We start from the raw sequence: 15,414 nt of genomic DNA on the forward strand, positions 1-15,414 counted from the left end.
GAAGAGAGAGACACTGGCTGGAGGCGGGGGAGGGGGGCAGAGTGCACACACGCGCACCCCAAGGAGGCCCAACAGCACGCCCATGCAGCCCCCGGGGGCTCCGTGGGGCCTGCACACGAGGGCCGCTGCCTCGGCGCCCGAACAGAGAACACCCACAGTCTGTGCCTATCACCTGATATTTCAAACGCGTTTCTATGGTTTTCACTGTCCTCAAGCTTTGTGATTGTCATTCCTGTCGTTGGTAGCTTTCCCTAAAAAAGACCCCCCCCACAAAAAGAAACAGTCAGTGCTTTTCTAGTGAAGGAGGTACCATTATTAAAGTAAATATTAAATGATTTTAGAAAAGACAGAGGAACTGTCTTTGTAAAGCAAACTCTCGTTTGTACCAAAAGTATGTATAATACAAAAACCTCTCCCTTGAATAAGAAATTATGATACTATAACCAAGAAATGAGCCAGCAAAAAGGTACAGGGCTGCAAACCAGAACAAAAACATTTCATCTGATGAGTTACTCTAAATATAAACAGCAAGACACAAAAACATTATACACTATGATTAAAAAAGAAAAAAACTAGGGTCCACGGTGGCTATTTTAAATGATGTTGTTTATAGAAAGGAAGCAGAGATACGCCTTAGAGAAACACAGGGGAAGCTCCACGTCTGAAGGCAAAACAAAGGCAACTGGAGCCGGAGGAACCGTGTGAGGGCCGCGCCTGGTCATCCGCCACAGGACGGTCCGTCAGCAGCTACGCCGAGCGCTGCCCACAACGCAGAGCAGAGCGCCAGCCCGCCCGCTCTGGGACAGAGGGCGTGAGGCAGGGAGCGGAACCAGAACTGGACCTCGGAGGGACCACCTCAAATAACAGCCACCAGAGCTGTGGAGGCCAAGCGAGTCCGCAGGGAGCGTCTCTCGGGTCAGGGCCAGAGTCCCGAGAAGCAGGACCCTGAGCAGGGGGGCGGCTCTAAGACCACAGGGCTCCAGACTCCCGACACCCGGGCAGAGGCCGAGCGCCGAGACCATCACACGGTCAGGAGCCTGTCCGCCAGTTGGGCGGGCACCATGCGGACAAGTGTGGGCACTGCAGACGCCCTGCCGAGGGGCCAATGGCACCGGGGTGACCAAGAGCTCAGAGAAGCCCGACAGGAAACACAGCTGCGTGTCCCTGACCAACCTGCAGCAACAGTCACGGAGGACGGGACAAGCTCACTGTGGCCGGATGTGGGGCAAAGCCAGAAGGGAACACTGACATGCGTGCACTGGGGATCACAGCACTAGGAGAGAAGCCCCCAAGATGGTCCACCCAGGGGGAAAACAGGGCCCTGCGGCGGCACGCTGATGCCAGCATCCTGGGGCCTGAGGCCACCCCGGACACCACCGCAGCCCCACAGGTCACCACAGGGCCCTGGGCCTTGGGTGGGGGGACCTTCGAAGCCAGGGAACGCAGCCGGAAAGGACCGAGGTCTAAAGCAGCAGCGACCAGCTTGGGGAGCCCGAGCAGGTGCTCCCCCAGCCAGGCATTGGCTCAACCACAGGCTTAGAAAATCAGGAGGCAGTCCTTTCCTAGGCTGGCCCATGTCTATCTGCTTTCTCGCACCTAAAGTGCTCCTTTCAGAACAAGTGTGTGATGTCAACTCCTCTCTGGGCTGCAAAGCTTTTGGAGCACGTACAAGCCAGCCATGAACGCTCCGGACTCAGGACCCACCAGAGCGCTTGCTGGGGACAAGACAAACAGCATGCCACGTGTGCAGAAACGCAGCTCCGAGCAAACCCAGGCTGACTGCTGTGGGAATGGTTCCTGGTGACCAGCCAGGCCTTGAGGCATCGATGGAAGGGCCGCAGCTTCAATAACCACACAGGAAAAAAGCAGTCAACTTTGCCAGAAGCCCCTCCTAGACACAGAGAAAAGCTAAGGCACGTAATGGGCTTCCCTGGAGGCTCGGATGGTAAAGAGGCCGCCGCGCTGCGGGAGGCCGGGGCTCATCCCTGGGCTGGGAAGGTCCCTGGAGGAGGGCAGGGCAGCACCACACGCAACAGACAGAAATGCAAGAGCCCTGCCCTGTTCTTCTTAAAGCAGTCTCACATCTTCGCGAAGAAAATCAGAAAAGCGACGAGCAATAAAAAAGCTAAGTAACGCCCCAGGCGTGTGCCCGTGACTGCTGAGTTGAGTGGGGGCCCACAGACCACCTCAGCCACACGCGCGGCGCCCCCAGCCGGCTCGCGGTGCGGCCACCTGCCCTGGTGGCAGGAAAGCAGCAGAACGACCTGGAGGGGACCAGCTGGCCTGCACCCCAGCAGTCTGAGTCCTCAGGGTCAGCTGTACAGACACCAGGTTCCTCCTCTGTTTGCTTTGGATTAACACAAAGATCCTAATTTGCACAGTCACATCGAAACACACAGACGGAGCCGCGTGTGCGGACGTGAACGTAACACTGTACGTAGGACACTACACACAGCACACGGACAGACACACATAGTATTTAATACAAAACTCAAAACGAGCCTTAAAACAGCTCTCAGGTCCACAATACACAGATATAAATTTAAAATGTGCTTTACCTGATATATAAAACCACTCATCCTAGGACTGGCAGACAACATTAGCAAAATATTTGGAAAGAGTAGAAGATATCTTTCATTCTTTTCCTAATGTAAAAGAACAAATTTAAATAACTGTATTAAAAACACATATTTACAATGATGAGAACAAATATTTACATTAGGTCTTATGAAACAGTAGCTTCCCTGGTGGCTCAGACAGTAAAGCGTCTGCCTGCAATGCAAGAGACCCGGGTTCGATTCCTAGGTTGGGAAGATCCCCTGGAGAAGGAAAAGGCAATCCACTCCAGCACTCTTGCCTGGAAAATCCCATGGAAGGAGGAGCCTGATAGGCTACAGTCCACGGGGTCGCAAAGAGTCGGACCGGACTGAGCCACTCCACTTTATGAAACAGTGTGTCACACTTCACGTTTAGGTGTTTCTTTTTACCAAATTTAAATTAAATGGAAACAAAATTATGAGAAATCTGTAAGACTCACAAGTAGCCCATGAAACATCTTTTTTTAAAAATCTGAGTTTAGCTCTTCCATTAACTCCTCATTAGGCAGGAGTTAGAAAAACAAATTTTTTCTGTGGTTGACAGAAAACCGAAGAAAAGAACTTGTGACCTTTCAGTGGCAGTGGGAGATCAGGTGGGACCTTCAGGCTGAAGGCGGGGAGGACAGAGCAGGGAGATCGCCTCTGGCCCACCGGCGGATCCCAGCACTGACCAACCGAGAGCCCGACACATCCGCTGTCGCCATCCCCCCGTGAGCTCTGCCCCATTTACACGAAAGGCCAACAAGCACTGCTTATGTATTAAATCTCATTTGCTGCAATCGGTTAAGAAAAGCCCCAGAAAGACCACAAGTGAAGCACAAAGATGCCCAAGAATCTAAAAGGAGACTCAAGAGAGAAACACCGCCCATAGCAGTGAAGGAACTCGGGGGAGCCGGCAGGTACAGGGGCCCTGGAGAGGGGTCCCCCAGTAGAAAAACGCAGGGAGCGCTGGAGGCGGTACCTCACTGCCGGCGCACTGGATCAGGACCTGCGACATGTAGAGGACGCTGCCCAGGGTCTTGATGTCCTCGCCCTCCCAGCTGCGGATGGCCTCCGTCAGGATCTGCAGCTCCAGCTCCTTCCTCTTCCGTACCTCCTGACACTGCGCCTGGGGGCACAGGGGGCCCGTCAGGGAGACAGGCTCCCGGCCGGGCTCCTGGCTCTACTGCTGCGTCCCCGGCTGCTTCTTCAGACAGACCAGCTAGTGAACAACTCGCTTACTTCACGAGTGCGGAACCAAGTCAAGAGAGACCCACAACACAACAGCTCTAGAATGAGAAACACTGGTTTAGAAAAATACAGCAAATCCTGTCGCTTTTAGAAGATGACATGTGGACTGGACAAGAAAAATATCCTCTGGTTTTACTAGTGAGTGCCAGAAGACCTGGAAGAGGGAAAAAAGGGTGAGTTCCACTTGTGCTATAAATAAGACACGTCCTCCAGAAACTCAGTCATTAAGACAGCTTGACAGCAGGTAAGGAAGAGGCCCAGCGCTCCATTTCACACATCAGTAGAGACACTGAGATGAGGCTAAACCATGTTCTAAATCACTGACGTGCACGACGGCATCATGTGGTGCCGTGTAAACATAAACACCGATCCTTTCATCTCTCTGATGTCCACAGGGCCGTAATGCAGGAATATTACGTGTACCAGCCGTGGAATAACTATGTTATTTCTCATTTCTCCAGAATAAATCCAAATTATAGTTCACAACTAATTTCCTGCATTCATTTGCCATAATAAAGTCTGAAGGAAAAAAACCATCACACACTTATCACTTACTGAAAGGTTTTTGAAGGCAGTCATGGATTTCTGAATATCTTGTCTGTCTGGGTGATAATCCTTTGAATAAAAGAAACACACTGTGAGCTTCCATAATGAACGCTTGCTCTTCGACAGGCTCTCTCTGGAGGCTGGCTTGGGCCTTCCCTGCATTTCCAGCCTGCAGCCTGCCCCTCTGTCTCAGTGCTGAAGCGCCTCTGCTTGGTCTCTGAGGGGACCACAGAGCGGCGGACAGTCTTCTAGACTCTGCCCTGGAGGAGGCCGGCCCAGCCTCGCCCACCCCAACCCGCCCTGCTGCTCGGACACCAGAGGGCAGAGGGGAGCAACGCAGCAGCAGACCGCCTGCCCTGGGGAGTGGCTCACCACAGCCTAACTAAGCCAGCAGCCTGAGCCCCAACTTCTGCCGGGCCCACAGCCTGTGTTCCGAAAATAAGATAAGTACACATCATTCGCTGATTCTTTTCCTATTATCTCTCCATAACGTATACACTTAACACTGTAGGCACATGCTCCTGATGTGACCCCTCAACACCACGGACGTTTCCTAGCTACTGGAAATCTCCCCGCCAGCAGGGGTTGGAGCAGACGCCTCTCTACAGAGCTGGGATACGCGGAAACAACTTCACAACCAACAAGTCCCTGTGAAACTCTCCGAAGATACAGGCCGGTGGTAATACCCTCTCCAGGGCTGGCTCCTGACTGCTCTTCCTGGCGTGGCCAGCGGGGCAGACGTACCTCCATGTGTCTCTCCAGCTCCTTGAGCAGCGCGGGGTACTTGTCCAGGCGCATGAACGGCTTGCTGAGGCCGGTGGTCAGCACGAGAATCCCCGGGCTGCTGGCGCCCTTCAGCTCCATGAACTCTCCCAGCTCCTCACTAAGTGTGAGCAGAGAGAGCAGAGACCACTGTCAGAGCCCAAGAGGGCCGCGCGCCTGCCCCCAGCCCCCAGGATGACGACGGACCACGCGGTGCCCTTGACCACTTAGAGGCCACAGGCTTTACAGCCAAACGTGTGCCGCTTATTTCTAAACAGCAAAGGGAAGACCCCCCCCCCCACAGTTCACGTCAGGGCCCTCAACCTGAGCAAAGCCCCATGTGCACTACACAAACAGCCATGGTCTCCCAGCAAACCATTCAGGAAAGCCCCCTCAGCGAGCCACCTGAACACAGAGAGGTCTGAAAGTGGGCGGTCCTTGTAGGGCAAGAACAGAGCCCGGTCAGCGGTCCTTCAAGACGGTAAAACCTTAAGGAGGCGTGTCATGAAGACAACCACCCGACTCACGGTGCTGGCCCACCAGGCGCCGCAGCCCCTGAGCAGCAGCGGCACGAGGCAGAGCCACTGCCCCTGGCACGCGGGCGTGCAACCTCCAGAAGCACTTTCGCAGCCTCGTTTCACTCCCTGGCACGCACGCAGGCGCACAACCTCCAGAAGCACTTTCACAGCCTCGTTTCACTTAACCCTAACAACACGTGAAAGTCGTCTGCGTTTGTGGACGAGGAAACCGAGTGCATATCCAGAAACGAGGCAGCTGCCGAGCAAGCCTTCCCGTTCACTCCTCCTCTCGCACCCCACCTCCCAGTACCAAGCTCCATGGGGCGCGTTCCCGGGCCCCAGCCTCGAGCCCGGGCCGCCCTGACTCCGCTTCACACGAGCACCCAGGGAGGCCCAAGCTCCGTCACCCACACGTCTGTGGCTCACGTCTGTGATGGGAACTCTGCGTTTCTGCTTCTCACGGGGCAGATGACACCTGGGGTCCCTGGGAGGACGCCGTCTGTGGCCCGCACTGCTGACGAGAGGTGTCCCTCCAGACACGGAGCGAAGGACGCCTGGGCTGAGGGCGGGCGGCAGAGGCTGCACCCCTCTGGGTCCCCACGTCTCCCACTGGGAGGAGCACTATGAACGAGTCCATAAAGTAAATACGAAAATCCTGAAGCCCCGGCCCATCGGTGCGGGCCACCTGGACCCGCCTCGCATCACCCCTCCCCGTTAGTGGCGCTAAGAGAAAGTTTGACTCCTGTAAGTACAATCCAATCAGGGGCCTTTTCTACCACAAGAAAAATAACAAAAAACGTCTCTTTGGGCCATTTTTGATAGTTTAGTATTACATGACATTTTATAACTATAGTTATGGCAGACAATAATTAATAAAACTAAGAAATTATTCTTATCACCCACCCACCTACTCCTAAAATTCCCTACAACTAAAAATTTACGTGAATTTTTGCAAGCAAAAGTAACTTCTTTTAATATCCATATGACAGCCTTAAAATGCCAGACAGGTACGTCGTTAAGAAATGAAACAAAACCTTTTCTAAATCTTTACCGATCACTGTATGGGCTTCCCAGGAGACGCTAGTGGCAAAGAACCCCCTGCCAATGCAGGAGACGTAGGAGACTTGGGTTGGATCTGTGAGTCGGGAAAACCCCCTCCAGGAGGGCACTCCAGAATTCTTGCCTGGAGAATCCCATGGACAGAGGGGCCTGGCGGGCTACAGTCCACAGGGTCCGCGAAGAGTCGGACACGACGGAAGCGACTCAGCACACACTTGCTTCATTTCTCAGGTTTTAAAAACTTTAGTACCGTGATAAAACAGCAGGTTATAGCTTTTCTGACAAAACAAAGGCCCTTTCAGCTTAACTTCTACTGATGCCAGCAACCCTCACACAGCGCTTCAGCCTCTGTATTTACTCAAACGACACTGTGGGCTGCGAGACGGTGCCGGAGGAGCACAGAGGCCATCTCAGGTCAGCGCAGCAGAGAGTACCAACCACTCTGCTGGAGAAAAGGGGACGTTCTACACACCAAATCATGACACCCCTAATGCATTCGCAACAGGCAGCCACAGGCCTATGGCGTCGACTATCAAACGATAATGCAAAAGGCAGATATCCGTTATAATTCAACAGGAGTGGAGGTTTCATAGATATGTTTTCCAGATTCACACTCAAAATTCAAACTAACACAACACAAGGATCCTAAGACTAAAAGTAAGACTTAAAAACTGCAAAACACTGTGTTTAAATCAATCCCTGAGAAAGTATATTCAAGCAGAAAAACAGATTGATCCACCCCTAAGTGGTGGTTTCACGACCTCAATGAGAGGACAGAGGCCACAAGCAGGACCAGGACAGAAGGGAAGGGAGGGCGGGCTGGCAGACGCCACCAGCCCAGGCGGCCAGCTCTCAACCCCGACTCACGCTCCGGAGGCCGGTCTGAGCTGCGGGCAGGGTGGGCACTGCCACGCAGGGGCCTTAGGACGGCACGTGGGCAGCGCATCCTGCCAGCCGCCTCGCTCGCCCATCCTCGGCACAGTCCCAGGGCCTGACTGCCCACCTCTCCCGCCTCCCGCCTGGGACACGCCACGTGGAGGCAGGCAGGGGTCCCTGAGCACAGGGGACCCCAGGCGTCCCGCCTGGACGCCCTCCTGCTCTTCTGGGAAAAGCTGCCCTGAGGTTTCAGCCATGACACAAGCAGTCATTAAAGCAATTATACAGAGAGGAACACAACACATGCTCACAAGCGTTGCCCTGAACGTCTGAACGGTTTTAAATGTGACCTTCAGGACACAGCTTAACCCCCAGGGGGCCGGCCCCTGACGGAAACGGTGGAAGGAGAGAACACATTTAAAATGCCCTGAATTCACCCCAGCCTTCTATCTGCTATTCATCTCTCCCAGGACTGCGTCAGCAATTCCTGAGGAAGTTTCAGAAATTTCACATTTCAATCCCTGCATCTCGCTCAGGAGGAAACGCATATAAATCATTGTTCCCAGGAGTAGACGCTCAGCTACTCAGGGATTCTGCTTCCCACCAACAGGACCAGGCGCTTCCAGAGAAGAGGGGTGATCTCCGAGGGCCACAGGCCCTCCCGAAGGCCCACACAACCCGGCCACAGGCCGCCTCGCCAGAGTCTCATTCAGTTACAAACAGCCCAACAACGCCTGCTTCCCACCACAGCCTCTAAGCTTCAAACTGAAATATTAAATTAGGAGTAACTTGAGGTTAAATATTTAAATCAGGAGCACGGTGGCGTTTACCTTGCTGCGACTCACACAATTTCTTCATTTATGGTTTAAAAAATGACTGAACTGCTACTTATGGCTGAACTACTGTTTTCAGAAGGAACCATAAAGTTTTTTGAATCTTTAACACAGATGCGTGCTCCTCTGGGAGCAGAAGCAGAGCCTCGGTGCCCACCCCGTGTGCAGGTCAAGCCCCGCGGTCCTCCCTGCCGCTCAGGAGCATGGGCTCCGTACTGCCCAGGACGCACCGGCCGTGCCTGCTCAGATGAGCAGAGAGCGGCCCGCTGCTGCTTCCCTGGTTTCCCGGCTGCAGAGCGGGAACACACGGCCTCTGGCTCGGCACGCCCTACAGAGACGGACGCCGTCTCCCGCAGCAAAGCCAGCTCTGTCACACACGCTCCAGTCTCACGCACTGAGCGGAGGTGATGCCGGCAGCCCGGACCAGCCCACGGCCACCCTCCAGAGCTCCCACCAGCTCCCCTGACCTCCGTTCAAAGCGTCCAGGCTGAAGAGGAGACTTCAAAACACTCCCGTTTCTATTATAAGCGCTAACTAGATTTTTAAAGCCTGACATCAGTCCTCCCCAGACACTCACTTGGAGGATAATTAAACTTATCATTCTTGAAAAACACTCAATGCCTGCACCGCGTTCCAAGTAACATTTGACAGAAATGAGCTGCCCGGAGGGAACCCCAGGACACGGCCACCCCCCCACCTGGAAAGAAGTCCATGAGACGTACCTGTGCTCCGTGAGGACGCTGACCGCCGACGGGTGGTTGGCACAGTATGTCAGGTACAGGGTCTTCATCTGCGGCATCAGGCTGAGGAAGCAGCCCCCGACCCTCTGCTGGGCCTCCGGCATCCTGCGGACAGCGACACGGAGCCGCACTGAGTGAGCATCGCAGAGCGGGCCCCAGCGCGTGGGGCAGCCCCAGACAGCGCGCCTGGCACCCAGCCCCCGGGGAGCCGTGCGGCGGAAAGCAGGCCATCCCCTCCTCCAGCATCCAGACGCCAGGACCTGCACGCCAGCCCCTTCCTCAGGCACCAAGCAAATCAGATGTCCAGGAGCGTTATGTCGTGTGTTAAATAAGGAGAAACATAACGTGTAGTTACTTGGTCGGTAAGGTTTCCTGCTGAAGTAGCCACGAGATGAGCGCAGGAGAAGCCCCACGACCGGCTTCCCAGGTGGGAGGAGAGACGAGTGGCCCGCAGAGCGGGGCGGGCACCCTACCGGGGAGGGAGACGGTCCCGAGCATCGGGGGCCGCAGGACCCTATAGCCTGCTCCTGAGCAGGCCCTGCGTGTACGCGAGCGCCAGCGCTCCGCTCATTCACTGGGACTGGGGTCAAAGCAAGCGGGCGTCCGCACTGGTGGCAGACTGCTTCCCAAGCGTGAACCCCCAAGTGGGTTTTAACAGCCCTCAGAGATTAGTCACAGTTTCGCATATCTGCAGGATAAACAGTCACTGACTCAATAAATTAACTTCAACCATTCAGTCAGGCACTGGGAACACATTAAAAACAGAGAAGGAGCGAGTCTCTACCTTAAGGGTGACTGCAATCTTTGGGGAGATACAAACCCAGTTCAAAACTAAGCTGAATATAACGGAGAGCGAGCCGAGGCCTCAATCATACACACTGCAGGAGCCCCCAGAGGGAACAGGGCGCACCCCAGAGGGGAGAGGGTGCACCCCATAGGGGAGAGGGTGCACCCCATAAGGGAGAGGGCGCACCCAGAGGGGACAGGGCGCACCCCAGAGGGGACAGGGCGCACCCCAGAGGGGCACAAGGCGCACCCCAGAGGGGAAAAGGGTGCACCCCAGAGGAGATAGAGCGCACCCCAGAGGGGAGAGGGCGCACCCCAGAGGGGCACAAGGCGCACCCCAGAGGGGAAAAGGGCGCATCCCAGAGGGGACAGAGCACACCTGAGGGGACAGGGCACACCCCAGAGGGGAGAGGGCACAGTCCGGGAAGGAGACAGGGTGCACCCCAGAGGGGCACAGGGCACACCCCAGAGGGGAAAAGGCGCACCCCAGAGGGGAAAAGGGCGCACCCCAGAGGGGAAAAGGTGCACCCCAGAGGGGAAAAGGGCACACCCCAGAGGGGACAGGGCGCACCCCAGAGGGGAGAGGGCACACCCCAGATGGGGAGCAGCACCCCCAGTCACCAGGAAGCAGGCATCACATGCTGCCAAGGGCTCCCTCCCCAAAGGTTCTGAGACCAACTGCTATCTACCAGGACCCGGACACCCGAGACACACCCACCCCGAGACACTGACATCTCAGCAGGCAATGGTCACGCTGGGACGCCAGAAACAGGCAGAGGCCGCCTTCTCCCACGAGAGACCCAGCAGGGCCCCCATTGCCTGGCTGCGCGGCTGAAGGCGCCAGCAGTGACGGGACGCCACGCTCTGGCCGAGAGGAGCAAACCACTGCCGCGGCGGGGCACGGGAAGCCTGCAGACACGCTGTCTACCTGACGAGATGACGGGGCCGCACGCCCTGCTCAGCGCGGGTCAGGAGCTGCTGGGACGGCCTCGCCTGCCTGGGCCAGACCACAGCGCCATGCACTCACACTGCAAGCTGGGTCAAGGGGCTTTAAACTGCTACATGTCCATGAACTACATACGGACAATGACTTCAGTATATAAGCTTTTCTTTCTTTCTTCCCATCAAGCTTGGCTCTAGAGTTTTACTACCTCTCTCAACCCAACTGTGCAAGAAATCACTACACTCACCACCATCCGTTTATGAAACCTTCATAGTTCATCAACTCGCCAACCTGAACTAGCAGCCGGAGCTCAGAAAGGTTACGTGAGTGGTCTTAATTGGAGTCTAGGTATTATGCCAATACATCTCACACGTAACGCCGTGTGGATCACCGAAATAATGGAACATACGACACTCACAAAGATCATCCAGGCAGAACGTGACTTAAGAATTGAGAGAGGATTTTCATCGTGGTTCTCTCTTGTGCTTCCAGAGGCGGGTTTGGGAGCACACAAACGTGCGGCAGAGCGCAGGGCTGTCCCGCACCTCCTGCAGCCTTCTGGTGGCCCCACACCAAGCTGTGACAATTAGTGCCGGGTCAGAAAGGCCTGCTACTGCGGTTCTATCATTGATCTGATGATGGGGGGAGGCGGGGGGGCGGGTCTGGTAGGAAGCGTCATCAATCAAGGACCTGCTAACAGGCAAAGAGTTATCAGTGGTCAGATACCAGGTGAGGAGTTATAGATGGTCTGGTAACAGGCGAAGGAAACAGGTAAAACCACTAGTCCATTCAGCTATGACCTAAATCAAATCCCTTACGATTATCTAGTGGGAGTGACAAACAGATCTAGGGGACTAGATTTGATAGACAGAGTGCCTGACGAACTGTAGACAGAAGTTCATGACATTGTACAGGAGGCAGTGATCAAGACCATCCCCAAGAAAAAGAAATGCAAAAAGGCAAAATGGTTGTCTGAGGAGGCCTTACAAATAGCTGAGGAAAGAAAAGAAGCTAAAGGCAAAGGAGAAAAGGAGAGATATTCATCTGAATACAGAGTTCCAAAGAATAGCAAGAAGAGATAAGAAAGCCTTCCTCAGAGATCAATGCAAAGAAATAGAGGAAAACAATATGATGGGAAAGACTAGAGATCTCTTCAAGAAAATTAGAGATACCAACGGAACATTTCATGCAAAGATGGGCTCAATAAAGGACAGAAATGGTATGGACCTAACAGAAGCAGAGGTTATGAAGAAGAGGTGGCAGGAATACACAAAAGAACTATACAAAAAAGATCTTCATGACCAAGATAATCATGATGGTGTGATCACTCACCTAGAGCCAGACATCCTGGAATGTGAAGTCAAGTGGGCCTTAGAAAGCATCACTACAAACAAAGCTAGTGGAGGTGATGGAATTCCAGTTGAGCTATTTCAAATCCTGAAAGATGATGCTGTGAAAGTGCTGCACTCAATATGCCAGCAAATTTGGAAAACTCAGCAGTGGCCACAGACTGGAAAAGGTCAGTTTTCATTCCAATCCCAAAGGCAATGCCAAAGAAAGTTCAAACTACTGCACAATTGCACTCATCTCACACACTAGCAAAATAATGCTCAAAATTCTCCAAGCGAGGCTTCAACAGTATGTGAAACAAGAACTTCCAGATGTTCAAACTGGATTTAGAAAAGGCAGAGGAACCAGAGATCAAATTGCCAACATCCACTGGATCATGAAAAAAGAAAGAGAGTTCCAGAAAAACATCTATTTCTGCTTTATTGACTATGCCAAAGCCTTTGACTGTGTGGATTGCAACAAACTGTGGAAAATTCTTAAATCCCAGACCACCTTACCTGCCTCCTGAGAATTCTGTATGCAGGTCAAGAAGCAACAATTAGAACCGGATATGGAACAATGGACTGGTTCCAAACTGGGAAAGGAGTACGTCAAGGCTGTATATTGTCACCCTGCTTATATAACTAGCATGCAGGGTACATTATGCAAAATACTGGGCCGGATGAAGCACAAGCTGGAATAAAGATTGCCAGGAGAAATGTCAATAACCTCAGATACAGAGATGACACCACCCTTATGGCAGAAAGCGAAGAGGAACTAAAGAGACTCTTGATGAAAGTGAAAGAGGAGAATGAAAAAGATGGCTTAAAACTCAACATTCCAAAAACTAAGATCATGGCATCTGGTCCCATCACTTCATGGCAAATAGATGGGGAAACAATGCAAACAGTGAGAGACTATTTTCTTGGGTTCCAAAATCACTGCAGATGGTGATTGCAGCCATGAAATTAAAAGACACTTGCTCCTTGGAAGAAAAGCTATGACCAACCTAGATAGCAAATTAAAAAGCAGAGACATCACTTTGCCAACAAAGGTCCATCTAGTCAAGGCTATAGTTTTTCCAGTGGTCATGTATGGATGTGAGAACTGGACTCTAAAGAAAGCTGAGAGCCAAAGAATTGATGCTTTGAACTGTGGTGTTGGAGAAGACTCTTGAGAGTCCCTTGAACAGCAAGGAGATCCAATCAGTCAATCCTAAATGAAATCAGTTCTGAATATTCATTGGAGGGACTGATGCTGAAGCTCCAATACTTTGGCCGCTTGATGCGAAGAACTGACAATGGAAAAGACCCTGATGCTGGGAAAGATTGAAGGGGGAAGGAGAGGGGGACGGACAGAGGATGAGATGGTTGGATAGCATCATCGACTCAGTGGACATGAGTTTCAGCAAGCTCCGGGAGTTGGTGATGGACAGGGAAGCCTGGTGTGCTGCAGTCCATTGGATCACAAAGAGTCAGACATGACTGAGTGACTGAACTGAACAGGTGAAGAGTTATCAATGGTCTGATACAGGTGAGTTATAAAAGGTCAAGTAACAGGTGAGGAGTTATCAATGGTCAGATAACAAGTGAAGGGTTACCACTGGTCTGATACAGGTGAGTTATGAATGGTCAGATAACAGGGGAGGAGTTATCAATGGTCTGATACGGGTGAGTTATCAATGGTCTGATACAGGTGAGTAGTCAGTGGTCTGACACAGGTGAGTGGTCTGTGGTCTGACACAGGTGAGCAGTCCATGGTCTGACACAGGTGAGTTATCGATGGTCTGATACAGGTGAGCTATCAGTGGTCTGACACAGGTGAGTGGCAGTGGCCTGGTGCCCGGCGGTGACACAGGCAGTGCCCCGCAGCCTCCCCAGGGAGACCCCCACTACAAGGCGGGCGGGGACGCCCAGGGCCCTCCTCCTTCCCCAGAGCAGAGAGGGGTGAGCTCCAGGAGAGCCCTGAGCAAGCAGAGCTGCCGCACGATGGCCCCTCATGGCACGTTTACTCCCGGTGGCACTGCTAACTGCAGAGAAAGGTTCAGGGTCCAGCAGCCACCGACTTCCCGGGGAGACCAAGGGCAGCACGAGGGTGTGGCCGTGACCTGAGTGAGCCTCTGCATCCCACCTGAGTCTGTCCACTAAGGACTGAGAGAGGCGTCCCCGTGAGGGGACACGAGTGCCTCCACACTGGAGCCTCAGGGCGCTGGCAGCGCCTGGACCCCAAACCCTGAACACGGACGACTTCCTCAAGGATGCCAGAGGCCCGGGAAGGTGGCAGCACCTGAGGCTCCGCCAGAGGAGCCCCCATCAAGCAGCCAGCAGCTCCAGCCCCCGCCTCAAGCCATCCACTCATATCCCCATGTGCCACTGGAGTGCCTTCCCTTCCGAACTTCCTAGACGTGCAAGGTTCTAGAGCTGGAAACGTTTCCGTGGAATCACGCGGTCTCATTCAACAAGTCAAGAGGTTCCAGCAAGAGCCACTCGGAACCTCCCAGCTGACACTCGGGGGCCGATCCTGACGCGGGGCCCACTGTGCAGAGGCCCCGCTGGGGTCGGAGGCGACGACCACGCTTGCCGCCCCAGTCGCCTCCTCGCCAGCTCAGTACGGACGGCCCAGCAGAACCAGAGGGTGCTCTGCGTCTCAGCCGGCCCATTCTACAAGGGTAAATATCATCTCTGGATCCCCCATGTTTCTATTATTTGGATGGTTCAAAATACAACTTTCAGACAAAATAAACTCTATTCTCTAGTTCAAATTTGTATTTTGATAATAATCTAAAACAAATACTGTTTTACTGTGAAAATGTTACAGTAATGGTCCACTGTCTACAAAGATGAATTTATTTATATCTTAAGACACGCCTTATAAATAACTTTGAACTAAATACACAATGTTTGTTTAACCAGTAGCAATTATTTCAAATGTTTATTTCAGTATTTTCTTCAATAACCTGAAGCCCTACAGAATACAAGACAACTAACAGGAACTCAGCCTACAGTACACAGAGGAGTCTGCACCTAAGCCGAGTACAAGTGAGCAGGGCAGCGCACACACCATGTGTGGCAAAGGCGCCAGGGAGACGGGCTGTGCCAGCACAGCCCACGCCCCTGGGGTGGAGCGACCAGCAGGACTGCAGGCAGGCAGCAGCAGGAATCGGACCGGGTGGAGGGGAGGGCGGGGAGGGCTGGC

General features: G+C 53.4%; 1 protein-coding gene across 1 annotated transcript in view; it reads right to left on the minus strand.

The window, feature by feature from the left end:
- ARHGEF7 (Rho guanine nucleotide exchange factor (GEF) 7) overlaps nucleotides 1–15,414 on the minus strand; it is a 65,972-nt gene that overhangs the window by 17,862 nt on the left and 32,696 nt on the right. The window contains exons 10-15 of the mRNA XM_010831543.1: nucleotides 9,144–9,266; nucleotides 5,118–5,256; nucleotides 4,383–4,442; nucleotides 3,559–3,705; nucleotides 2,559–2,645; nucleotides 95–251 (exon numbers count right to left, since the gene is read on the minus strand). Coding sequence (XP_010829845.1) covers nucleotides 95–251; nucleotides 2,559–2,645; nucleotides 3,559–3,705; nucleotides 4,383–4,442; nucleotides 5,118–5,256; nucleotides 9,144–9,266 — 713 coding nt within the window. The remainder of the gene's footprint in view (nucleotides 1–94; nucleotides 252–2,558; nucleotides 2,646–3,558; nucleotides 3,706–4,382; nucleotides 4,443–5,117; nucleotides 5,257–9,143; nucleotides 9,267–15,414) is intronic.

The sequence above is a fragment of the Bison bison genome, unplaced genomic scaffold (assembly GCF_000754665.1).
Source record: "Bison bison bison isolate TAMUID 2011002044 unplaced genomic scaffold, Bison_UMD1.0 scf7180017864527, whole genome shotgun sequence".
In the NCBI taxonomy this organism is placed as follows: Eukaryota; Metazoa; Chordata; class Mammalia; order Artiodactyla; family Bovidae; genus Bison; species Bison bison.